Source organism: Thunnus albacares, chromosome 9, assembly GCF_914725855.1.
Source record: "Thunnus albacares chromosome 9, fThuAlb1.1, whole genome shotgun sequence".
Lineage (NCBI taxonomy): Eukaryota > Metazoa > Chordata > Actinopteri > Scombriformes > Scombridae > Thunnus > Thunnus albacares.
In genome coordinates this window covers 33049761-33077632 of record NC_058114.1, presented here as the reverse complement: position 1 = coordinate 33077632, position 27872 = coordinate 33049761, and the positions used below count along the sequence as shown (strand labels likewise).

At 39.8% G+C, this 27872-nt stretch overlaps 1 protein-coding gene across 1 annotated transcript in view; it reads right to left on the bottom strand.

Moving 5' to 3' along the window:
* Positions 1-27872, bottom strand: part of LOC122988782 (cadherin-2-like) — a 102839-nt gene that overhangs the window by 41458 nt on the left and 33509 nt on the right. The window contains exons 3-4 of the mRNA XM_044361397.1: positions 8939-9171; positions 2352-2525 (exon numbers count right to left, since the gene is read on the bottom strand). Coding sequence (XP_044217332.1) covers positions 2352-2525; positions 8939-9171 — 407 coding nt within the window. The remainder of the gene's footprint in view (positions 1-2351; positions 2526-8938; positions 9172-27872) is intronic.

Sequence of the window (27872 nt, the reverse complement as noted above, 5' to 3'; positions counted from 1 at the left end):
AAGAATATGATAAAATACAAGTGAAGCTAAACTTTCTGAGTTTGACCTGGATGTGTCTCATATGTCAGTATGACTTTAGGCTTGCACAGGCAACACTCAGCAAATGCTTGAGGCTGCTGCTACGTAACTACAGAAAACCTGATTTGAGCTGAAGTCAAAATAAACTGTGATGCCTGGTGCACCGTTAACATCCTGCATGCTGTCCATAAGATTAATACAGAAGAAAAGAGAGGCAGCACTGTGAGGACAGGTCTTGACAAACACACAGACATGTTTGCACAACAGGAAAAAAAAAAGAAAGAAAATGGAGAAAAGTGTAAAATCCAATCCAGTTTAACTAGAATTGTCATTTAAGTTTTAACTGCAACTATATAATTGACTTATCCTCTTAAAGAGAAAACAGTAACCAAGGTTATCAGCGGGCTTTTGTATGGAATTGGGAGGGGGAGGGTATATGTGGAAGTACTGCTCATACCTGTGTTCATGCTAATAGAAGTACTGTAACTTGTATGCACACACTAATTGTTGCAAACCATGCGCACACATCCACAGGAGATGGTGTGTGGCTTAACAGGTACTGCCAGAGCTTCTTCTGTAAGAGATTTGAGAGGTGGGTAGATGGGCCTGTCTGTGTCAGTGTTGCGTTTACATCCTACCTGGCAATATATTTCTGCATTTGTTCTCTATGTCTGCAAAGTTAGACATTATAGACGGGGTCCCCCAGGGGTCTATTCTTGGTCCACTGCTGTTTAGTTGATTTTTTTGTCTTGTGTTGGTTGAACATGTTACTGTTCCATGACAGAGTTTCTTCGGTGTTCACCAAATTAAATTTAAAAGACTTTCAAAGACTTTATAGTACCATATAGAATGCAATTTAATAGCTTTTTCACTGTCACACCGGTCAAAGAATGGCGGACAATAAGGCCTGCAATGATTGTGCATATTTGTTGATATTTATATCACATATTTGTCAGTATTTCCAAGGAATATACTGTACAACGATAATTTTTAGTGATATAATTCATCTGACCTGGATGATGGATGGATTAACCAATTAAAAAATCATTAATACTAGTTTTTGCAAAAATCAACACTTCCTAGCTACTGTAGCTACTGAAACTCCACAAAAAACTATCAAGCAGCCTCCTGCAGCACAATTCACTGTTGCATCAGTCTCACTTATAGTTTATAGAAGTAGAATGTCTCCCAACAGCCCGCAAAAACACATACAAAAAAAAGTTATAATTAATGTTGCTGTCTACAGCAGGAAATATTCAGCACCTTTGTAAATGAAATGTAAGACTTTTTAATACCTTCTAAGGCATTTTTTGAGGGAACTGAATTCAGTGTTTTTCTAGACCTTTCAAGACCTGCAGATACCCTACATGACTCATGTTAAGTCGTTAATTGAGTGCATTCAAGACAAATAAATGGATGTCCCGCAATGTCCTGCAACTTAACAATTACACAGAAATCCTTGTTGTTGGTGCCAAGCCTTACTGGCAAGAGATATGTTCATGTTTGGCCTCCATGTCCTTTATACGTACCAGTCAGAAATCTGTGTAATTGCTGATGGTGATCTTACTTTTCAGGCTGTGTCAGTGACTATAAACTGCCTTTACATGTATCTAAGGTGAGACTTGTCAATAGTGGATGCACAAAAAAAAAACTTGCATTTATCTATATTCAGCTTGCCTACTGCAATGCCCTTCTCAGTGGTGCACCTAAGAAACTGTGCCAACTACAATTTATTTAGAATGCTGCTTCCAGAATTTTACCAAGAAAGAGAAAATTTCATCACATAAGTTCTCAGATCTCTACATCAGTTTTGTAGAATTAATAATACAATTTCACATCTTGCCTCCAAAGCTCTGCACAGCCTTGCTTCGCAGAACATCTCTGACATGCGTGTCAGAAATCAGACCTCTAAGGTCATCTGGTACATGCCCTTTGGCTGTTGCAAGGGTTAAATGCAAAGTTGGTGAAGCTGCTTTTAGTTTTTATGCTCCCAGCTGCTGGAATACTCTGTCAGATTGAATTAAATCTGCTTCACTGTTAGCATTTAAAAGAAGACTAAAAAACATTCCGTTTTTTCCTTTGCATTTGATTTGTTTCATTTTGTTGTGGTTGTATTTTTAAATTGCATTTAATTGTTTTAATTACAGTTTGGCTTATATGTGCCTTTAATGTTCTTGGCTTTCCTGTTAAACTCAATTTATTTCCCTTAAAATGAAATGTACTTATTTCCTTGCTTTAGGGTTAGTCAGTGAAGGGTCCTCACAGCTACAGTAAGAAAGGCTATGTGTGTGTGTGTGTGTGTGTGTGTGTGTGTGTATGTATGTGTGTCTTACTCTGACTAGGTCCTCGGGGAACTGTCCGCGTGAGTTCTCGGGGACGTTGATAGGCGGAATGACCCAGTCCCTCTTCACCCGCCTTAGAGTGCCATCACCCTTGACAACCACGCTGTGCCATGGAAACAAGATCTCTGGTACCCGCTGAGTCAGTGTTGCATCACTGGGCTTTACCTGCAGAGACAGTAAACAACCGTTGTATATTGGGATACACACACACACACACACACACACACACACACACACACACACACACACACACACACGTACATACACATAGCACACGGCTGAGTTGCGGAGACATCGTACTGGGACGGCTTGATGACTTGGGGTATTTCTGACCTCATTCCAGTGGCTTGGATTAATGATCTCATTATAGTCCGTCTGATAAATGACCACCACCTGTCACTGTGTGTGTGAGTGTGTGTGTGTGTGTGCGTATATGTGTGTTCTATGCAACCACAGATCTGCATGACTGCCACTGAGCAGTACAGTACACTGCAGGATTCACAGAAAGAAAAAAAGAAGAGAGCTGCTCATTCACTCTCATAGAATTCACCTGCAGCTCAAGGAAAATAAAGCCCTGACCTCGGAGGTAGGGATGGGATGGATATTTTCAACAGTTTTATAAGTCGTTCATTCAATTAAATGCTATTTATGAAATAAACAAAATCTGATACCATCCATCCTTTATGTAAAGAATAAATAATCTGTAGTACACTTTGTAAAAAGCATGTACAAAACAAGAATCATTGAGAGATCAGGGTCATTATATGCAAGGTAATCCTGTTACCAACTACATCAACTAAAAACAGAACAAATTAAACAAAAGAACATGATCAATCCAATCAGCAGAGCAAAGAAATGATCTAATGTCAAAGAGTGAAAGAATTGATTTTTTTTCTGTAGTTTTATAAACAGATAACATGATCTGACACCACTGGAAAAATATAACTGCAAACTAACTAAAGAGGGGATGACTTTAACAGGCTTTGTCTCACATGAATGTATGTTAGCTCGGTTCAAAATGAATGTAGGGCAGTCAAAGTGATATGACCCAGATCATTCACTGCATATCTGTTTAGTGTTGCTGTTGTTATTGTTTCTATTCCTTACTGTTACTCTTCTCGTCATTTTTAATTCCTCCCCCTAATATCTCTTTCTTTCTTTGATTTTTCTTCTTCTTTATCTTCATTGACCTGTGAGCCAGGAACGCTGAGGGAAATGTATACTGAATATCCCACTGATCTTCCACTGATGAGTTGATTCTTTCTTCTATTTCTCTGCTGTGTAACTGAGATATTTAGTTTCTGTTATTCTGTTATTTTTTGTTTCAGGGTTGTGTGGTGGGGGTGTGGGTGTGTTTATTTGTGCTTTAGAACGTAACCACCATGGAAACAATAAGAATATAATGTTTTATTTATCTGAGTCACGGCTTTGTTTTTCGTCTGCGCTGCTCGCTCTCTTTATTCGCTCTCTATCTTGCTCGACCACTGCTGTTCTCTCTCTCTCTCTCTGTCTCTTTGAGCGCATGCGTGAGCATGGAGTGAGTCGGTCTACGGAGTGAGCGAGTTTTCCATCTTTTCTGTCTTTTTCAGTCATGTGCTTTAATTTAATATAGTTTTTGTGTGGTGATTGGTTTATTTAGTTGATTGTTGGTGTATTTTGTTGTGTTTAGTTGGGTTGGGGAGGTTGTGCTTGTGCCAGTTTCTTGGCTGGTCCGATATGTGTGTCCCCTAACCTTAACCTGCACCCAACCTTATCCATAACCAGTCGTCTTCTGAGGTACTTCACCTGACCCCAGGCTTACCTTAACCCCAACCACTTATCTCTGCTACGCCTAACCATAACCATAACCATAACCTAAGAAGTCCTAACCCTAACTGTGGAGATGGTGCTACATTAGGGGAACGTTATTCGAGGGGGGAACAGACTGCTTTCCATGGAGGAAGTTGGGTTGACTGTTAGGGAGGTGGTCAAACTCAGCATGAAATCCTTTTCCTGGACCAGGCAGAGAAGGTGAACCGGGTCATAGAGACAGGTATTCCCATCAATGGTATGTTTGTGTTGGTGCTGCCACTGACGCAGCCCACGACCAAGATCACTATGTCAAGCGTCCCTCGAATTGTAATTGTGAGTTCCTCAGCAGAGAGCTCTCCCAACACAGGGAAGTTGTTTCTCTTATTAAAAAGATTCTTTCTGGCTGTAAATCTCTTATATTGAAACATGGAGTGTCTGCCAAGAGACAATTTTACATATCTTAAAACGATCGGGATGAGGAGCTAAATCTCACTTCCATTTGAAGGTTGACAACATTATCTTTGCTACCTCGTCTGTTATGTAATGTTTGGGTTGCGGTGAGCAAGGGGGAGCCGGCTCCGCCTGGCTCGGGTGGAGTGACCGGTGGTGGCGAGTGGTCCGGTACTGCGGCCCGGTTCTGCAGAGCATTTCTGCTGTGGCACAGATGGAAATGGTGTGTGTGTGAGACACAGGTAGGCCTAGGTAGGACAGGCAGGAAGGACAGGTGAAAGTATGGAGCGAACAGGTCGAGGATGCTGAGATGGTAGAAGAGGAGGCAGCATGGAAACCTATTCCATGTCTGCGTAATCGTAGGAGTAAAGTTGTAAATGTTTGTTGTGAGGCAAAAGCAAGCAGAGTGGGTGCAGACAGACTGCAGGTGCAGTCAGACAGCAGTGATAGTGAGGAGGAGTGTGTGTCTGACAGCAGTGATGTGTCCTTTGTTAAACTGAGTGGTAACCAGGACGGAACGTCTTATGCGTCCGAAATGTTAAAATCTTTTCTCCTAGAAACAAAAAACTAATATTTTCCTGATGGCGACGTTATTTATACCTCAGCCAGATTCCACATGACCTCACTGATCAGGAAGTCTTTAGACTGAAGAAACTTGTACTCAGCTGATCAGTGATGATGAGAAAGGCTTCACTTTGCACGTTACCTTACTGGTTATTTTGTCATTGAATGGATATTTTTAGAGTGTGAAGTCTGAATGTAAATTGAACCAGAAAAGGGCCAAAATATATTAAACAGCAACAATTAAACACAAGAAATGCAAAATGATGTAAGCAATAAGGCAGACTGGACTAGAGAAAGGGAGGGGGAAGTGATTTTACACCATAAGACAACTCTCAGTGGAGGACTGGCTTTCCTCTTTTCCAGAGCTTTCACTCCAGCTTCTTCAGTAACGTAGTAGAGCGGAGGTTTCTTTTAACCAAAGCTCATTTTGATCGTTGTTTTTATCAACATCTACGCTCCAACGAACAGCGCAGAGAAGAAGCTGTTATTAGGTAAGTGACAAATTGAATGGCTGTGGCTCAGAGGATTTTTTATTTTTGGGTTGGGATTTTAACTGTAATGAAAATGAATTTTTAGACCATAACCATGCAGAGCCTCATCCGGCTTCCCAGAATGCTCTGAGGCAAGTGGTCTACTCTCATGGCCTGGTGGATGTGTGGAGAAGGATGCATGCGGAATCCAGACAGTACAAATGGTCCTACCTAAGGGGAGGATAAGATCTCCTTAGCCTGACCTGACCGGTTTTATTGTTTTTAAAACATCATTTAAATATATTTAAAAGGTGTAAAATCATGCCAGTTGGCTTTACAGATCATTTCCCTGCTTTTATGTAATGTTTTTACTACAAACGTTTTACCTAAAAGGGCATACTGGCATTTTAATTCAGTTTTAACGCTTAGTAAAACGTTTAGGAATGCTCTTGGTTATTTCTGGACTGCTTTTAGACAGAGGTAGAGTAATGTTACCTGTCTTAGACAGTGGTGGGACCATGGAAAGACTGAAATTAAACACACACTCAATGTTACATGAGACATCACCAGATCTATAAAAGGTTTGGAGACTGATATCGTAGGACTAGAGACAATGAGTGAATCCACAGGATATCAAGGACGCATTCAAATCCTCAAATCTAAAAATTGGCTTTAGCTGACCTGCTGGACACTAAAGGGCACTGAGGGCCTGACTGTTGAGTTTTACAAAGCCTTCAGGGATATTTTAGCAAATTTAGATGCTTTTTATGAAAGTCTGGTCTCAGGTTCACCGCCACTGTCCTGCCGTAGGGTTGTTTTAACCTGCAGGATATCAAGAACTGGTGCCCTATGTCTCTCCTCTGTACAGATTACAAAACCCTGTCCAAAGCCTTAGCCAGCAGGTTAGAGAGAAGCTGTGGAGCAGGTTATCCATTGGGACCAGACGTACTGTGTGCCCGGCAGGTCTGCGGTAGACAATATTTTTAGTCTTTGCCATATTCTATAATATGGGAAAGACTCAACACTTCATATAACTAAGGTGTTCTTACAATGTGGCCATTTCTGTCAACCAAAGAATGATTTTACTGACATTTGGAGCTTAGTGGGCTGTAAATGTGATGCCTGTTTGTCTCAGTCTTCAGTTTCATTTGATAATAACCCTGGTCCTGGCTCTCAGTTGAAGGACACAGTGCTGACACTGCTCCCCTGGCAAATGACTGGCTGTTAACCGCCATGGCTGCCCCTCACCAGTTTTCCTTATGAAGGATTGTTGACAGCTTCTTTCACTCTCTGTGATTCGCCTCCTCACCGACTGCAGCGAGCGATGCTGATAGCAGCTAAAGCATATGGCAGCCAGCTATTTCTGGCCTGTGTTTAGAAGAACAGCCAATCAAGGCCAGTGTCTTGTCTAAATACATGCAGAGGGCCTTATTATCGCTGTTGTACATGAAACAAACTAACAGATGGCCCGTTTGACTCGCTTTGTCTCCGCAATCAGCACTTGGCCAACCTCAGACGCCTGCTGGGCTAGAAAAGCTGTGATTTTATATCTGTACATAGTTCATCCAACATTACTGAGGCCTTCGGGGGAGATAACAGTCCATCATTCTCAGACTGTTTAATGATTCTGCCTGTCAAAAATCACAGTTCTCTCTCTGAAAGGGTTCACACACACACACACTGGCATTTTCAGACTCAGATCCAGGTATGTGTTAACACTGTCACTTTCTGTATGTGTTAATGAACTGGTGATTCACGTATCTAATTACTCAGTGACAGGTGATTTGTGTGCACTGTGTGTTCACCTGGAGACAGTGATGGTTGTGTTCTCACAGTGGATGATTAATATTTACTTTAGACTTAACAAAATATGATTAATAAATACAATAAGCGCTTAAGGTGCCCAATGCCCTGCCTTAAATACTATCATACATATATTAAACAAGTTAATCAATGCATTAATAAGCAAATTAGCACTCATTAATCATAATCATTTTATTAATTGATTGTTGCTTGTTTTCTCTATCAATTATTTTTTCCATTAACTGGTTCATCTAAATGTTCTCAAAAAAGTTGAAGATGCTTTTTTTGCCAAAACTGATAAACAGAGAAAAGCAGTAATTTCTCACATTTTAGAGGCTGGAACCAGACAATGTTGGATTTTTATTTTTGATAAATGACTCAAAACAATCAGTTATTAGGGGTCCAAGCAGCAGGAACACTGTTGTTTTTGTTTTCATTCTTCTTCTTATTATTATTATTATTGTTCTCTGCTAAAAGTGTTCAAGCAGCAAAAACCCTAAGACAGAGAAATACCAAGATTGGCAGGTGGGTTGCAAACTTCATCCACTACAAGTTTATGTTTGGCCTAGAGTCAGATTGTTTTCATCATTTTAATCTCTCAAGTCATCTGGTCTTCTCTAAAAATATCAGATTTTATTATTTTTTTCTAAATTTTCTCAAAATCCTATTTTCAACATCTCATCAGAAACCACTGGGCTAATTGTCCCCAAACATAGTCAGATCATCTACAGACTTCACTGATCTTAAGTTGTTAAAGAAATCTTGATACATCAATCTGTTTCAATTAAACAAGCCAATCAATTTTTTTTTTATCAAAACAGCAATAAATGTAGTCATGTGAAATGTGTCTTCACTGAAGATCATAAACTACATCAAATGTTTTTGAAAGTAGATTTATAAACCTCGACAGAGCATCAGCATATGTGGACAACGACAATGAATTATTTTAAGAAAATCAAGCACAAAGACTGGAGGCAGTTTTTGTGCAAAGACTGCAGTGTCTCTAGTGGTCAAAGAAATCCTGGATAACAGCCAACAAGAGTACATTTCCACATTAAAAATCAGCATTCAAATAGTGTCAAATAATAGCTTGAGGTGTGCTCAGGTCGTACTCACCACTCTGCTGCTCCCAGTTTCTCTTTTAAAGTAACATACTATTTTCTTTAACAGTTGTATTTTTAATTGCTCTGTTTCTGTAAAGCTATAGTCAAAGAAAGTCAACACTTCCTGAAGAATTTTCACAATAAAAGAATATCAGGAAATGGTGGGATTATGATCTTATAGATGCTTTATGAATAAAAACAATATTTTTGTTAAATATGTTGTACTGATGGAATTAGTTCTGTGGAAATGTATGTTATACTGAAAACCAAATGCTTGATTGAAAGGCTCTGTCCTTGTTATTCACAATATAAACGTTTGTACACTCCATGTATCATTATGAAAATTACAAATGGAACTAAATGGGTACTATTTTCTATACCTCTGCTACTCTTTTACCTGTTCAGATCCCGCTCTGTTGCCATCTGGTCGGAGAAGAAGGTGCACTCTGGTTTTCCAGATCTGTTTGGACTGCAGGTCTCGAGCGTAGACGACCACCACCACCTCTTTTTCCTTTCCCGCCAGGCTGAGGCGCCGCAGGGCGTAGACCACACCGTCCTCACTCATCCTGAAATCAGACGCATCTCCGACCTCAAACCGCAACTTCCCTCCACCGCAGTTCATGAAGCTCACTGTGGAAGACAGAGACACAGAGACAGAAGTCAGCCTGAGTAGAAAAACACATCAATCACCTGCGCGATGTGCTATGCGCTGTGTTTGTGATAAGGTTAGATGTCTAAATACACCCAGCAGCAAGTTCACAGGGTGTTTAACTTTTCCATTCCTGCTGAGCCCACCAGTGGGTTCATGTTTACATATTGTATTTTATTTAAAGATGTTGTCAAGACTTCAGACAGATACCACACATGTCAGGTTGAATTTCAGGAATGTGTATGTTACAGGATGTACAAGACATCTGGGATATTCCCATCTGTGCCATAAAAACATGCTCTCTTTGGTGTGAATTATTCAACCCATCAAGGAAAAGCAGATACAGAATATCTGCACTACATTGCCAAAAGTTTGTGGACATAACCATGGGTATTAATCTGCTGCTGTAATAGCCTCCACTCTTCTGGTTTCAGGCTTTCCACCAGATGCTGGAACCTGGCTGCAGAGATTTGTTCCCATTCAGCTAAAAGCATTAGTGAGGTCCAACATTGATGTTGGGTGATAAGGCCTGGCTGGCAGTCAAAGGTGTTGGATGGGGTTGAGGTCAGAGCTCTGTGCAGGCCAGTCAAGTTCTTCCACACCAAACTGGGTAAAGCATTTCTTTATGGAGCTGGCTTTGTGTACGGGGGATAATGTCATGTTGAACCAGGAAAGGGACAAAAACAAATTGTTAACACAAAGCTATTATATACACTGTTATCTAATATATTATCGTATGCTGTAGCATTAAGATTTTTATTGATTTGAACAGCCCCAGACCAAAAGTATCTAGAGTATTTAACATTCATCCAAATTCATTTTCCACCACTCCTGCCAGGTTGCTGTAGCACGAAGCTAAGCAAGGTTGCCCTTCTCCCTATCCACGTTCTCCAACTGGGATATATGGTCTACCACAGTTCTCCTCCCAGTTGGACTTCCCCAGAATACCTCCTGATTAAATGCCCAAACCACCGTAACCAGCTGTGTTTCTCAATTCTACTTCAAAAGACTAACTCTAGCTAGGTCTGCTTGATAATGGCAAAAATCATACTCGTATACTCTTATTTTGGTCAATATTGAGATCATGATTATTTGACATGATTATACTCACTGACTCATGGAACAGAAATGCTTCCATTTTATGAGATATATCAATCCACACAGACTACACAGAAAGGATCTGCTGTATATGTGTTTTGAACTTATTGACGGTATCTACATTGATTGATTGAGGCTCCCAGTCCATGAAAACTGACAGAACATGCTCACGTCTTGCTTACTATGTGGATTCCCAGAGAGTTTGGGCTGTTAGGGAGGGGTGGAAGCACACTGCTGTAAAGGAAAGGGGCGCACTGGATTTCTCATAACACAAGACAAAACAAGAGCATCACTGCGAAACGGAGTGGCACGATAGTCGTTATAGCTCGATTATCTTGTTTTAATACTTGTTGGAAGCCAAAATTGTAATTGAAGATAAAATTCGATTAATTGCCCAGCCCTAACTCTAGTCCCCCATTAGCACATACTGAATTACAAAACAGAGGGCCGGATGATGCAAGTTAAGGGATCACCAAAGTTATTACAATTCATCCAACAGATGTTAAGATAATTCAGTCGTAACCTCAAATGCCTTTAACAACTGTTTGTTACCTCAAACCTCAATGGATCCTGGAAGTCATTAGGATTTATCCTCTGGGCATGGGAACATCTTACTAGAGGAACTGACTGGTACAGTTGCAACTGGAGAAAATAACTTCCCAATCAGAGCTGAGTACGTAAATTACACGTTCAGTGCTGAACATGCCTACAAGTGTGAGGTGTGAACATGTGAACTGGGGGTAAAAGGGTGATCCCAGCCATCCTACGAAGGAAACGTTTTGTCAAGACCTAAAAATGTCCCAAGATACCAAATAAGTCAAAGTGAATTTAGAGCATGCAAGATTTCTCCAATATTTCCATCTGACCCATAAAAAGACATGCTGTCTTGGGTTTGAATTATTCACTCATCATAGAACAGATACAGATACAGAATGTACAGTGTATGTGGAGCTGCCATACAGTGCAGGAAAAGTGAGTTCTTTCCTTCTCTAAAGCTGCTTAAGGGGACATTTAAGGGATAGAATTGGTTTTAAGAGGTTGAAGGAGAAAAAACTAGATGCTGGAGTATCAGAGTGAAGAAAAAAAGTCATGTAAAACCTGACTTGCTTTTAGATGAGCATTAGAGGAAAGATCCATGGACCTGGCCAGAGAGAGTTTAGCCTGCCTGTAAATCCCAAAGCTGAAGACGGGATTTGCAGAAGTAAAACCATAAACGGGCAGAAACGGGAACAGCTTTCAGCAGAAGCAGCAGGGTTGTACTCTCCCTGCAATTTTCTCCTCTTTATTTGTTTGCCAAGTATAGCCTACCTTCAGAGAGGAAATAGCTTTTGTGAAGCCTGGGGGGAGGTACGCGGCGCTGTGACTGCATTTTGCCGGAAATCATCGCAAGTTTGTCTCCGGTGTGATATGAGCCGGCACAGCACACTCATGCAGAACAAAGCTGTCAATGGCAAATGTCAGCTCATCACAGTCGGCACATTAACGACAAGTCAGTGCATCCAGAATGTCTTCTACCTCCTCTTCAGCTGGGAAAGAGAAGAGGAAGGACGAAGGCTGCAGCTTGGTTTCTGTCCAAGTACTTCTTTGACAAGATGGAGTATCAAATCAGAAAAAGAGAATGGAAACGAGACATCTGATAAAATTTACACAGTAATACGAAATGCTTTGATGCTCGGTTCCAGCAGGAACTGCATAAGAAAGCTTTTATTTTCTCAGATGTCTTCAGAATGTCTGTCCAACGCAGCCTCCGAAATGTCTCTGTTAACGTGTAAGTCTGCAGTTGTATGCAGGGCTGCAGTTTAGGATTGATGCCATTTATACATTCATCTTTTGATTACTTTTTCAAAGAACCAATTTATTTACTTGGTCTTATTTAAGTTTAGTCTTATTTAATTTGGTCTATAAAATGTCAAAACATAATGAAATGTGCTCGTAACAATTGTGCAGAGCTCAAGGCGATGTCTTTGAATAGCTTGTTCTAACCTAAAATCAGCAAATCCTGGCATTTCAGAAGCTGGAACTGGATAATGTTTGGCATGTTTGCTTGATAAATGACTTAACAAGTAATCATTTCATCATTTTTCTGTCAGTGGACTAAAGGCCTAAACATACTGGAAGCGTCTGACGCAGGCGTTTTGAAGTACACCCATTGTTTTTAATGGCCGAACACTCAGTAAAAGCGTTATGAGGCGTGTCAAACTGCCTCGACGCTCCAACTCCGACCTTGTTTCGATTTTAGAGCGTCAAATGAGGACCAAGCGACCAAAACAGTTTTCTCTGCAGCCGAAAAAGAGAGAGAGATAGCGCAAATCAGCCGTGAACGGGCGAGCGAGAGAGAGAGAGACAGCGCGGCGTTGGTCGAGTAAGGAGAGCGAGTGGTAGTAAGAACAAAACCTCTGAATGAGAGAAATAAAACGTTATATTCTGGTTATTTCATGGCAGTCACATTTTAAAGCACAAATACATAAGCATCAAACAGTCAACAGATGATTTACTTTGGACATAAAGACTCTTAGTTTCAGTTTCATTTCCCTCCTCTGCATTTCTCCTTTTCATTCATTCATTACATCCAACTACTGCAGCAGTTAATACAAAGAACAAAATGACAAACCTGAGATGGAATTTCAAATCTGATGCCTGCAGTGCACCATAGGAGCATCGATTCACGCTTCCAGTGTGCTCGGGCCTTAACTGATTAACCGACTGAATCCGTGTAACAATTTTGAAGCCTTTTGAATTTCTTATGAAATCTAATTAGGTTTGGCTTTTAACATTAGGAAGTAACTAAAGCCATAAATAACTTGACCTACTAGTGAGATACTGCAGTTTCCACTGTTAGTCTTATTAAAGTTCACAAACATAAGCTACAACCTGGAACTAAGATGAACAGCAGAGGATAGAAAACGTTGATTACCTGACAGATTTAGTCAAGTAACTTTGTACAACTTATGTTTCACAGACTACATCATCCAAATACTTGAGCTCCCAATTTAAAACTCTTGGAGTTACAGTAAAAATAGTTACAATAATGATATGATATGCATAAAAGTTGAACTGGGAGATTCTGAAGGTGATGTGATGTGTTAGATTGTTTCAGTAACTCTTCACTCTGTTGGTCTTGTTGAACTACAAAAACACTCATAGTCATACGCGCTGGTGTTACGGAGTGATGTTTCTTTTTCCTCACAAGCAATCTTTGACAAGTGCAGACACCATCTTGCAGAGAACACACTAGACATCAGGCAATAGTTTCTGTTTGGCCTTTGATCAAGTTACTTATGACATTAACGTGAAACAGCTACAGCTGACTGCTGATGTTTGTGACTGGAACAGCTGAAAATGAGAAGCCTGCTAACATTACCGGAATTAAAAAAAGGAGCGAACAAAAAAACTGTAAAAAGATTTGATAAAGATGTGTTACTTAGCAACTACAGCTATTTTGCCAGCTAGGAATAACAGGCTCTAAAATGGAACCTGCTGTTGGAACACATCCCTTAATCAGCACTAATGAATCACCATTAATTAGTTCAAAATATACAGAATACCTTACAAATACATTGGTTGATTGGATCATCAGTACCTATTTTTGTATTACCTTATTTTCACATTCAGGATGCTAATTTATTCCCTTCTCCTCAGCTGATAGAAACACACCTAATTCACAGTTTATTTTTAGTGGTATTATAAAACCTGATTTGAAACGTGCTTGATGGTTGGATGGAAATAGCACTTACCAGACAGAGGAAAGAACGTCAGGAGGAGAGAGAGAGACAGAAAACTAAGAGATGGTGATGCTGGAAAACATTGTGGTGAGCAGCGATAAGAGCTGCTGAGATTCAGTCATTGTGTATATATGTGTGTGTGTGTGTGTGGATATAACTGCATTATTTATTGTAATTATTAAGGTGTCGGACCATGCACACAATGTGACTTAAGTTCAGTTTCCACCACATGATAATGTAGCTTGTGTTCACATGATATGAGCCTGATGACACATATATAGAATGCTTTGGTCACTGTTTCATCCACAGAAAATGTTTCAATAAATGACAAAAAGATTGATTGTGTAGCATCCTGTTTGACCAGGAATTGACAGAATTGTACTGCTGTGCAAGAGTTTTCATATTAAAATGTTTAGTTCAGCCATGAAAAATATGTTTTTGAAGGAAGATACTATGAAGTATATACTTATAAAGTACTAGATCAATGCTATGGCCCAGTTAAAGGAGCGTATAAATCCATACCACTCCCCCCATTAAGCACGGCAGATCACAACATCTTATTCCAATGTATGGCACCTGCCTACAGAGAGGGAAAGTTCTCACCAAAAAGGTGAAACTCTGGACAGAGGAAGCTACACACTGGTGTTGTGAGGCTGTCTGGAGGAGTTCACTGAATCATCCCGGGACTTGGATGAAATCACAGATGTTGTCAGCTCATGGATATCATACTGTGAGGACGCTGTTTGTCCTGACAAGATAGTTAAGATCTACCCTTACAGCAAACCCTGGGTGAACAAACATCTTAAATTATTATTGAACAAGGAAAAAAACATGCTTTTAAGATGGGCAATCTCTCTGTACTAAACTCTTTACAGGAGATTAAACATGAAATAAGGAGGGACAAACTGTGGTACAAATAAACAAGCAATAAAAAGACTCCAAGCTTTGTACAGTGTCAGAACAACGGTTGGCTAAATGACAAAGCAAAGAAAAGGTTAGTTTTAGAAGGCTTCACGTCTTCTCATCTGCTTTCAACACCATACAGCCCCAACTGCTGGTGCATCTATATGGACTGTCTCCCCCCAGGCTCTGTCCTCTCCCCCCTCCCCCACATATATTATGTACACCAATGACTGTCATAGTGAGTTTGACAACCAGCACATTGTGAAGTTTGCAGACGATACATTTACAGTGAGCCCGCTGAACAATGCTGAAATGTCTCATGGTCCTGTTTTCAACTAGTTTTGAATTGGTATAATTAAGCCTTTTTAGAATCGAATGTGACAAATACCAAGGATATGTGCATTGATTTCAGATGTCACCACCCAACTACTGAAAACACTATCATTAACGGACAAGATGTTGAGATTAAGTAATAAAAGGCAGCAGCATCTTTTTTGTCTGAGGAAGCTAGTCATATTCCAGGTTGACAGATCCCTGATGACGTTGTTTTATTGAGTCAGTTTCCTTTCATTTGCTGGTATACATCTCTCAACCTCAAACAGAAAAACTCATTAACAAGGGTGATGAAAGTTATTGGCAGTCAGTAGAAAAGTCAATTTGAATTGTACAACAAAGAGTTGTTAAAGAAAGCAAGAATCCATTATATCTAGGGTTGGGCATCGAGAACCGGTTCCAAATTAGAACTGGTTCCAAAATTCCAATTCCAAAGGAATCGTTAAAAATTTTTTTAAATTTTGATTCTGCTTATCGGTTCCTAAACGTGCTACATATCTGCCAGGACCTGTCTCCATCCTGCTTCAACACAACAGTGTGTCGGTTTGTTTACATACGAGCATGCATGGCTAGCACAAGCGGCAACCTCCGTGGCTGAAAAATGAAGCCAACATGGGAGTGCCAAAAACTGCAGTTCCTTGAATGGCCACTTGAGGCTGGCTCCAAAAGCGAGTCAAGCTAATTAGCTGTAAGTCAGGTTGCACATCAAATCTTACCAAACATTTAAAGCAGCACGGCGTTTGTCTCCTAGCCTGAGTGAGAGAGAGACAGCAGTTGTGGTTGAGTGAGCTAGAGGGTGAATGAAAAGAGGGAGTGCTGGTAGTGAGGAAGCCGGTGAATCAGATCAATAAACGTTACTTTCTGATTGTTTCACAGTGGTTACGTTCTAAAGCACAAACACCCTCAAACACCTCCGCTCAACCCTGCAGCTGTACGCCACACCGCCTGATAACACAACAGCGTCAGCTCCCTGTCCTGCTGTGCTAGCTGTCCCATTTACACAGTCAGTCGCTCCAGCTCTGACTACCTCCATAGCCGGCTTATTGGTGGAGCAACTCTGCCCCTCAACTCCGTGTCCGTACCTTTTATACAGACGAGTGAGGCGGATTCAAGGCACAGTATTCCTGCCTTCAATGGGCTGTGTAAAGGGGACTCTACATACTGTTTCCTGTTGTCATTAAACCGTCGCTTTTCTTTTTCAACTTTTTCTCATTGTTCAGCAACATACAGAACTCCTCAGCTGCATTCAGACTAAAGACAGCGCTGTGTATAACAGCTGTGTATTAAATCAATTAATCAATTAGTTGTTTGGACCATAAAATGTCAGAAAATGGTGAAAAATGTCAATCACTGTTTCCCAAAGCCCAAGATGACGTCCACAAATGTCTTGTTTTATCCCAACTAACAGACCACAACCCAAAGATATTCAGTTTATTATCATAGAGGACTAAAGAAACCAGAAAACATTCACATTTGAGAAGCTGGAATCGAAGTATTTGGAAATGTTCTTCCTAAAAAATTTAGTTAATTTAATAGTTGGCAACTTATCAATTAATCAACTAATCGTTGCAGCTCTACATTTGACATTCTACCATCATCAGGCTAAAACACTGAGAAGTTGGAATTACGGTGATCAGACCTTTTAAAATCCTGTCTCATTACAATATCATAACATATCACATTTGAAATACTTTGAACACACTTTTATTCTCATCAAAGTCTCTGCAACACAGTTTAGGTCATGGTTGACTTGTTCTCAGTCTGAGTCTTGAGTCTGTGAGATACTGTATGAGATAGAAAAACAATTTTATAAATTCACATCATGCCGCTTTTTTCTGTTTTTTCCATGTTCTTTTGAAATATTCAAGAGTTTTCAGCCTCCAGGCCTCCTGTGATGATGAATCAAATCAAACAAGCTGAAAAGGCAAAATCATTTTCTGGCTGAGTTGTTCACCATATGCACACCCTGACAGGGTGGAAATTACTTTGTTTTAAGGCGTCACGAGCCCAAAAAGTTTGAAAACCAATAGCACACATAGCAGAGTTCTGCTGCAAAAATCTATCAAATTGTATCATAGCCATCGGAACAAAGTACATTAGATGTCATTTAAATATGATTCTTGTTTGATGGTCTCACTGTGACTGTGTGGCTGCGAGGTCAGGAGGGTCGTATTGTCATTTGGAAATATTAGGAGGAAAACTATTGGTTTTATCTCATATTTGATCTCACATATAAACAAAAAAAAATGATAATTTGCTGTTTATTTCAGCCTATAAACTAGGGTTTATCTAACCTGCTAACCTGCTGCAAATACAAGAGAAGTCTGAAGTCTTGGTGGCTGTCAAGAGACACTGAAAATAACTCCAGTTCTATGCCAGCGCCTTCGTCTTGAGGGTGGCACTTCAAGAATGGATGAATGGGTTAAAATCAAAAGGGTTGATGACTTGGGAGCGTGAATGTGATCTGAACATTACATAGCAATCTTATGCTATCAGATTTTATGTATTAAGTTGACCTTAAATTGCCCTGAAGGTGATGTAAACACAAGAAACAATATGGAAAAAGTTCATCCTCTGGGGAGCATGAATGTGCTCAGTAAATTTCATGATTAAGAGCCAGTTAGAATTTCTTTCTTTATGGTGATGATGGTCACAGGGTCACCAAAAACAATAGGAGCCATCATCTGGGGACCATGAAAATCCATACCAAACCTCATGAAAACAAATCTTATCATAAACTGTCATTTTTGTTGAGGGGTAACTGTGACCAGGAAGTGGGACTAGAAAGTCAAGGTACAAAACCATCAGGAATCATCCTAGTATTGCACTTTCCTGAATGGATAAAATGGATGCAGCAGAAGCAGAGATCCATTTCCCATGATGCAGCTGCAAATAGGTAGAGTAGTACTCCTGACGACAAGTAAACTGATCTTCACGTGTAAAATCAGTGGTAAAACCAGTGCTTACCCGCCAACCCCTCCCCTCACACATCCCCTAACATCCTCCACTCTCTCTGATGCTCTCTACCTGCTCACTGTACTGTAAGTGCTCATACATTATCTATGGTCATGTTCAAAAACACTCATGCTGCTACATGATGTTAGAGCTGTCTGGTTTAACACCCCCCCTCCTGTCCGCCACAGAGGGGGGAACTGGGGCAGAACTAAGCACAGGGCTTTCAGATGTTGCTGGGCAGCAGTGGGAGGTTCCCAGTTCATCCTCTCATATCCAGGCAGCTCAACGCAACCATCAAAACACCACACATCACAGAGTGAGATAAACACAACCAGGATCATGCGGAACAACATCAACAAGACAGAAATGTAACCCGAAGCTGCTGCAGAGAAGACGAAGTTCATTCAGTTTTTCTTCTATCCTATCGTGACAACTATGTCCCCTAGAAATTACATTTACAGACGATTCAATTGTTTCTCTCAATTATGTTGCATTACCAAAATTAATTGCTGCCTGGATTATGTTCACAGGCTTATGTAACACTGAAGTCATAGAGAGGTGGTCGGGGTGGATGTGAGTGCAGAGGATCCTGAAAGTTAGTGAGAGAAGATGGTTTCACTTAAATGTTAATTAACATGTAGCGCTTCAAGTCATTGCAGACAGTTTTAAACCAACACCATGATATTTCCCTAACCTCAACCAAGTGCTGCAAGTGCCTAAATATCCATAAAAAATGAAGATCTGACATTTAGGTAAAAAAAAAAAAAAGATGTTAATTAACAACCTTTTCTCATTATGTAGACAGGAAGCATAATTTGGGCGGCATTAAGCTTCTTTCTAAACATAGGTGCGCTTGTAGTTTAGTAGCATACTGTATGAATGTAATTTGTTTGGAGACAGGGTTGATTACTATTTGCTGCTTAAATAACTTTCACACTTTCATTACAATTTCTATTCTAATGTGTTATTTAATCATTTCTACACAACCCGACCAATAATGGATATTGGAAGCTGGTGCTGATATTGATACTTGAGATTAATACTAGGGTTATACTAACCCTAACCCTAACCCTAACCCTAACCCTAACCCTTACCCTGGCCCTAACCATAATAACATTATAATAATCTTCTTTTTACCTAAACATAGCATAAATAATGAAGAGAAACATCAAGATAACATGAATATTTCATGATTAAGATATGTCTGAGTAAAGTTATTTTACAGTTGAACAGTAAACTATTTTATCAAAGTGACACTAACAATAAATTCAAGATGATAATTGTGTGTTAGTGTTAGGTTTCATTGACTAAACAGCATTTTTTAAAAATGACACACTGATACTGATGGAAGTAGTGCAGCGGTAATGTGCTGTACATTATACTAAATGTATCAGGATAACAGGCAACCATGGAGGAGGTATTGAGTTTGTATTACCAGCTAATTAAAACAGAAGGAGACCAAAGAATTCTTACTTAAGTAAGATTTAATTAAGTATATTCTTTTAAAACAGGGAAAGCCTTTAATATAAGCCTGTTTCAAATGGTACTGATACCAGCATATTTGTGAAAGCCAGATATCGGCTCATAATATTGGCCTCTCAACACATCAGTGAGCCTTTACTTTTTTATTTGCTATCTAAAATAGTGGCTGATAACTGAAAAAGGCTATGATCAAATTTTCAAGTCTTGTGAATTGTGAAAGAACTTTTGATATTTTTGAGACAAAGTACTGGCAGGAGAAGGGCTGTGAGATAAATTAGTATAATCAACTGAATGGAGGCCCTGCGTCTAATCACAAAGAGCTGCTCGGTAATGACGGAGGCATATTTCCTAAGAACCCTCCCCAATCTTCAATGTGCCACACGAGCAGCTTGATCAATGCGCTACCGGGATCTGATCAATAACCTTGCTAGGAAAAAAGGCTCAATAACAGTTCTCCTCTGAAAAGAACAGCACACACACACACACACTTCCTCACTACAAGCCTTACATTATGATGGGGAAGACGGAGGAAGCAAGTGTTTACCATAAAGATACAGCAGTAGAGAACAAGACAGAGCAATAGATAAAAGCAGGTGATACAGGTGCTCCAAACCAAGATTTTAATTATAACCAGTCAACTGGAAATGGTTTGAATATTCAAATTTGACAATAATGATCTCTGTGTCACATTATGCAAATTTCCAAGAGTTTCCCTGTTCTCTACATGCACTGACAACTTGAGAAGCCAAGTGCTAACAAGTTGAGCTGAATTTTTCAAGGTGAGGAAAGAATAAGGTGAGACTGAACAGAAAATTCACAGTCCTCTACATTCTGATTTGAAATGATATCTGTGTCATCCATTAAAAAAAAACAAACAAAGTTTGCCAGGTTGTCTCATCAAGCAAGTTCCACTTCTTTTGTGTGTGTAGTACGGTGGCTCAGTGGTTAGCACTGCTGAATCACCGCCAGATCAATCTCTCTGTATTTCACAGTATACAGAGTTTTTAAATCTCATGTTGGGTGCAACGTTCCCTCGCTGGCGGCTCTTCTAGACTTTCCAAAAGTTATAGGACTGAATGAATCTGATTCTGATAGTGAAACGAGTCATTTCACGGGGGTTGTGTCACACTCAAAACCATTTTTGACAATTCCACCGTTTTACAGCCACAACAGTAGGTGTAGTTACTGGCCATTGGGCATAATGGGGCGAATCCTATGTTTTTGGGACAGTGGACCATCAAAACATATCGGTGTTTACTGGCCCTCTCTGTGTACCTGTCGTTTGAGGTGCACATGACAGCGTGCTGCATACCTGTGTCAGGTCATCACAGCTGAGCCCCCCCTTACTCTCACTGCCAGAAGGGGGAGAAACCCAAGATTAGTGATCTTGAATATTGTGGTTACACCGGACTGGTTACCAACTGGCTCCGTTAGCCCTAGCATTACCAGTTACCAGTCCACTTATGAGCCCGGGTACAGGTCTTTACAATCAAATTGTATTTTGAGTTAAAAATTTTAAATGGGTAAAAGTTCCAGACTCTCACGTAAACTACAACTTTACTGTTTGTTTTACCTCAAAACAAAATGACTTAGAACATATTTTCCTATTATTCATGTCGCTCTTGTGGGAGGTTTTTGAGACTCAAAACCAAAAATATCAACCTGCTGGTGGCATTAGATGAAAAGTTGGGATCACCAAAGTCAGTAGGATTCACTTCTGGGGACCATGAAAGTTCAGATACGTAAGTCTGGACTGGAAGTCTGCTTACAAACTGTCCAAAATGCTGCTGCGGGGCTCTTAACACGATCCAACAGATGGTCACGTATTACACCTATTTTCACCTCACTGCACTGGCTTCCTGTTCATTTTAGAATTCATTTTAAAATTTTGGTGCTCATTGATGGAGCCCAACATGGCCAGGCTCCACAGTATATTACGAACCTTCTGCACCCCCACAGCAAGAGCCGGGGTTTTCTAAGTGAACCTCGGACACATTTTAAGACTCAGGGAGATTGTGCTTTCCAGTCAGCAGCCACTAAGCTTTGGAATAGTCTCCCACTAAGATTGAGGTCCTTGGACATAGTGGACTCTTTTAAAAAGCAGCTAAAAACTCATCTGTTCAGACAGGCATTTGGGTGGCATGTGATATTTTATGTTTTAATTTGTCTCTTATCTCTGTTCCCCTTGTATATTTCATCTGATGTCTTTGTTCATTTATTTGATTTGATTTAATTGTATTTGATTTGATCTCTTTGATTGTGAAGCACTTTGTGACTGGTGTCTGTGAAAGGTGATATATAAATAATCTTTGCTTGCTCGCTTAGTACCACATGTATGGCTACAATCTAATTGCTACTAGCCTTTATGTTTTTAGAAAACTCTTATCAGGATCAAATTCAAGTGCTTTAATGCTTTAATGGAGCTGGCTGCTTATATTAAGCAATGATTAACATCTGCACTGGTGATAATTATTAAAATTAGCTCATATAAATATAAAGACATAAATATAAAATCATCATCACCAGTACTGATGTGGGGCTAATCTTCCACACACACACACACTGACAAACATTAACTAATGCCATGAGAATAAAGCAAACAGTGTGTTGATCTTGTGTCTGCTGTGAGGGTCAGCTTGAGGTGATTGAACTGGGATGGACGTAGACTTTGACCTGAGGGGATTTACCATCTAATCTGATGGATTCAGGAAGGACTCGGACTGCTGATCAAGAAAACACATGAATCACCGAACCTGCCGCAGCTCACCGTGTGACCTTTGTGTGATGATTGGCACATTTGACAATGTATTATATAGCTGAATATTAAGTCATGAACAGGACATTTTGACAGAGACAGTCAAACCCACAATCCTGTGACACGGTGTGGAGGCCCGGCTGTGGCAGTGCTGTGACAGGCTTAGTCCACATGCTGATAAAAGGACACACACATTTACATAAATGAACCCGCACATGCACACACACACACACACAACAACTCCAGCAAAGATTAAAAGACAACAAAGAGAACTGAACGAGATTAAAGCCTCACTAGTGAATCTTCCAAAACAATTTTCTGTGTGTTAAACGCTCACAAACACTGCTGAACTTCGAGGCTTGCGGCATTCTTGATGCATGTGTGTGTGTGTCTGTGTGTGTGTGTGTCTCATAGTGACAGCTGGGTGTTGCTAGATAAACTCTGTTTTGAAGCCAAGCCAGAGGCCAAGTTCCATCTCCTCTCTGTCAACCCAACCCATACACACAGAATTCAGAGAATATAATATTTCATGAATTTAAATTAAATTAAGATGCTCTTGCCAGGCCGTGTCATTTATAATGACAACTTATCTGAAACACTGGAGCTGACATTTCACACAACATGTGCTTGTAGCAGTATGCCTATAGAGATGATGGAGCTGACCGCAATGTACACTCATGGCCAGCTGCAAAGAATCATTTTAACAAAATGTTGCTGGTCATCACTAAGTCATCAGACTTCATATTATCTTATAATAACTGAATATCTTATGCCACATTCACGACATATGAGAAGGATGGTGGAGACCAACACAACTCCCATATTTATGATTTGTGAGGGTTATTAAAGGGTATTAAATTGGGGTATAACTGCATTGGACTGGCATACATGTATGTTTGCTCTACAGGCACCTCCCTATTATTAAGCAGTAGTATATATCCCATCTGTCAGAAAAAATTCAGTCTCATTAATTCTTTGACTGGCAGTTACAGTAACTCTGATATATTGTAGGGATGCAACTAACAATTATTTTCATTATCAATGAATCTGTAGATTATTATTTTCTCGTTTAATCAGTTAATTATTGGTCCATAAAATATCTGAAAATGGTGAAAAATGTCACCGTTTCTCAAAGCAACCTAAACCAAACCTAAGCAAAGATGCAACCTAAAATGTCTTGTTTTGTCCAGACCAACAGTCCACAACACAAACATATTCAGTTCACTATAGAGGACGAAAGAAAGGAGAACATTTCACATTTGAGAAGCTGGAATGAGAAAATTTCTTCTTCAACAATGACTCAAAACAATAAATCAATTATCAAAAGTTGGCGATTAATTTAATAGTTGGCAACTCATTGATTCAAAAATTAGTTGCAGCTCTAATATAATATGAAAGACGAATTACTATTCCAAGACTCTAAATTTAAAAGAAACCTACAGTTAAAGAAATACACAAATAATATATCATTTCATCTGAGTCCAGTATATAGATATGAATGGAATGTGTTAGCTAGCTTAGAACAATAGCTAGAAGCAAGAAAAAGAAAGCTAGCATAGATGAAACAAAAGTCAAAGAAAAAAATACATCGCCTTAAATGTTGTAATTTCTTAGCATGCAAGATGCTGCTACGCTAAGAGCTAAAAAAAACACAAAGTCTCATTTTTATTCTTCTATTTTTACATATTAAATAAGCAATAGAACAAGACCCACCTGAGCACAATTACACTGGGTTTACAGTTACACCCACAAAGACCTCTCCTTCCTGCTAAGCTAGGCTAAACATGCCCCAGGCTACAAGTCTGCCTAAACTTACGCAGCTAATGAAACATGCTAATCTTCATATATCATTTATTGTCCAGCTATGTAGCTTAAATAAACCTTTTATTAACTAATAATTGAGCTCTAAATCACATTTAGAGACTTCAGAAGAACCTGCAGATTGCTACTCTCTGATAGTACTACCAGATCTCACTTCACTCCTCCATGTTTGTCTTATTTTTCTTTTTGATTTGCAAATTCACTTCATTACAAGCATTCAAATTACATGATCTAAAAGGTGAAATATGTGGTATCCCCCGCCCTGAGTTTAAAACCTCTCAAAAACAATACTCCCTCACTAGTGGAATGTACAGTACACGGTTTCTTAGCGCCACCCTGGTTTCCCCTGGCAATTGCCCCAGTTTCTCCTAGCAACTGCCCCTGCTCAGGCAGCCGGTGTTTTTCTCTAGCCTCGGTGGGCGGGGCTGCATCCCTCACCGCCACCCCTCCTGAGAGAGAAACCGGGAAGCATGCAAAATCAATCAGCTACGGCCCTGAAAGGCCAATATGGTGCTAATAAACACACACACACACACAGACGGAGCAAGGCTGAGCTGGTGGTAGACAAAAAGAGTCAGAGCTCCCATACCTGCATTACACACTCTGTCAGGGTATTACCATGTGAAGAGAGCACAGGGCTGATAGATGAATCACAGGCAATAAGAGCTAGCGGCCTCTGAGAGGTCCACGGCTCAACCGCTATCATCACCTGCTGTTCACAGGTCCATCCATTTACTGACCAACCATGCCTTCCTGCTCAACAGTTGGCAGCCTCGATGCGCTTGGATATGTGTTGAAAGGGAAAAATCTATCCTTAAACACACTTCACACATGGCTGCAGTCCAGCAGAGAGGCAGCTTTACAAAGAAACTGGGTTGTTTTCTGCTGCTGGTATTCATGCATTTTTAATCATTTCAGAAACAGTATTACGACAGCAGTATGTTTAATTTAAAGAAACATTGTGGCTGTAGGTTCCTTTTTGGCACAGTTGCATCAAAGATTTCCATTATTCATTGTTTTCCCCGTTGCTTTAAATAGTGAGAGATGCATGTTGACATATCACAGTATTGTAACTGATCATAAATACAAATTATGAATATTATCATACTTCCTTGGAATGTGTAATGTGTAATGCATATACATATTATCATAGATTGCTGACTGTGTTGTTCCTGCCTCTCAGCCACTGCTTTACATTCACTGCAGGTTAAAAATGTACTTGAAGACACTTCAGATGTTCTTGATTAAATTAATTCACCACAGTGAACATTAAGTCTGCTTTCATTTTTGTCAAAATCATCTTTGTGTATTCACATTGTTATAATTGTATAGTACAGTAGTGTCCTGTAGTAATACAGTAAGATGTTTGCTTCTGAAAGTGTTACTATGAAGAAGAATCTCAGAATCTCAGTGTATATATGATGCTTTTATTATCTAAAGCACATTTTTTAAATGTTCTCAGAATGAAAATGAAAATGAAATGAATGGAAACCAACTGCTGCATGACAAATAGGAAAAGACTATTCATTATTATAATGATGTACTACTCATTTGCAGCAGAAAATATGGTTGTTGTGATGACAGCCTTCCTCCACAACTCCTACTCTTGAAGAGCAAAGTTCTCATCTGGATTATAACTGTTTGGACTGAGAGGCAAAATTGTATATGACAATGGATTATTTTGAGAAGTTAGTGTGTTACATACTAGTAATTGACTGCAATGTGTGTATTGCTACTGAAGCTTTAGCTTACTGGCTAGTAGAAGCTATAATGCTATGTGCTGGTCAGCTGCCAGGCCATCCTCTGTGTTGTTCTGTTGCCATTGTCAGAATAATCATCTTTTATAGTTAAAGCATTTCCAAAGCAAGCATATAACTTTGAAATAAACAAAAGCCTCTGGTCTCAGGTTGAGTTCTGGTCTCAAATCCTACCAGGTAGGTACGAGATGGGTTCAGGTCTAGGTTTTAGACCCTTTCAAACCAGGCACTATAACCCAGTACTTTGCTGGAATTTGAAGATGACAAGGAGCATAAACAACACACAGAGGGGTCTCTATGTTGTGTTTTGCATCATGCAGTGTGTTGGGTTACAGTGTATTGTATCGTACTGCTTGGTGTTGTGGTGCATCAGCATAAATTAACACAATCGCACTGAATCGCTGACTTGCTCGGAGATATAAATCTGCTTTATGAATGTGATATAAATCTGCTTTACGGTGGATTTTCCATTTAACACACAGACGCGCGCACACACACACACACACAGTGAGATCAGGAGTGCTGGTGAGCTTGCAAGGCAGAGTACATAGTGAAGTGGTTTAAGGAAAGCCTCATCTTAAACAGAGCTCCCATCTGTTATTCCTACAGTCCTGGACAGACAATCGATATCTGTAGCGCAGATCTGTGACAACTGCTGATAGTCTTGGTGGACTCTCACAGCTAAATGAGATTTACTTCATTATACTTCTTTATTTAATTGTAGCAGCGCCAGTACGGAACCACAAAATAGCCCCCAGAGAAATCTAACTGACCACTAAGACCTGCAGTCACTAAGTGTGTTTCCAATCCATTTTTAATAGAGCAATTCCAGAAACTGTCCATTTACTCTCCAGGTGAATAATATATTTGATCTATATTGTTTCCTTCACTCCTGCAATCTTGAATTAAGTTTCAGACTCTCAATGTTTTGTCCATCAGAGCTTTTTTTCATCGACATTCAGGACAGCAGTTATTTAGTTAAAAAGCCACATTCTTCATCATGAATGTGAGAGAATGAGAACCTGGCTACTTTCCACAGTATACAATCTTTCCACTCAGCTAAACAGCCCTACGACAATCACTGAGCATATCCACTCATTATCAAATTCTTAATGTTATGTTTGTAAAGGCTCTGATCAATCCTCGCATTGATCTGCCACTAATCACACTACACACACACACACATTAGACATGCAAACAGACTGATGGATTAGCTGAGTGGCTTAGAGGAGCACACAGCAGCCATGTTAAAGGCTGATCCATCCACCCAGCCTCCTGTCTGGTCAGCTGGAACAGGGGAGGAAAATGTAGTGGAGAAATTTGAGTGTGCAAAGGCATCGTTTTTATCATGCTGCTAAATATGTGTAAATATGTTTTAGTCTATTAGTCTAGTTTTTGATTTATTTGTTACCATGAAGGCAGTTATTGACTGTATATTAAAACACAACTAGAGCTGCAGCCAACATTTATATTCATTATCAGTTCATCTATTGCTTTCTTTCTTAATTCCAGAATCATTTAACCGACAGTATGTCAGAAGATGTCCATCACCAGTTCCCAGAGCTCAGTGACGTCTTCAAATCGCTAATCAACAATCCAAAAGACAAAAGGCTCCTATTTTAACCATCTAAAGTGCAGAGTCTGAAGCGCATGGCGGAAGTGCATTTAGGGTGTGTCCAAATCCACTTCTGCTATTTTAATGGCAGAAAAATGGTCACACAGCGCCAGACCCATGGTTCAAAAGGGTTGTCCTTAGTCTCCTAATTAATCATGAGTGTGTTTTGGGCGTAACATGCAATAAACCAATCAGAGTGTCACCTGATGTGGATTGCTTGGTGGATTGCTGTTATAATGGC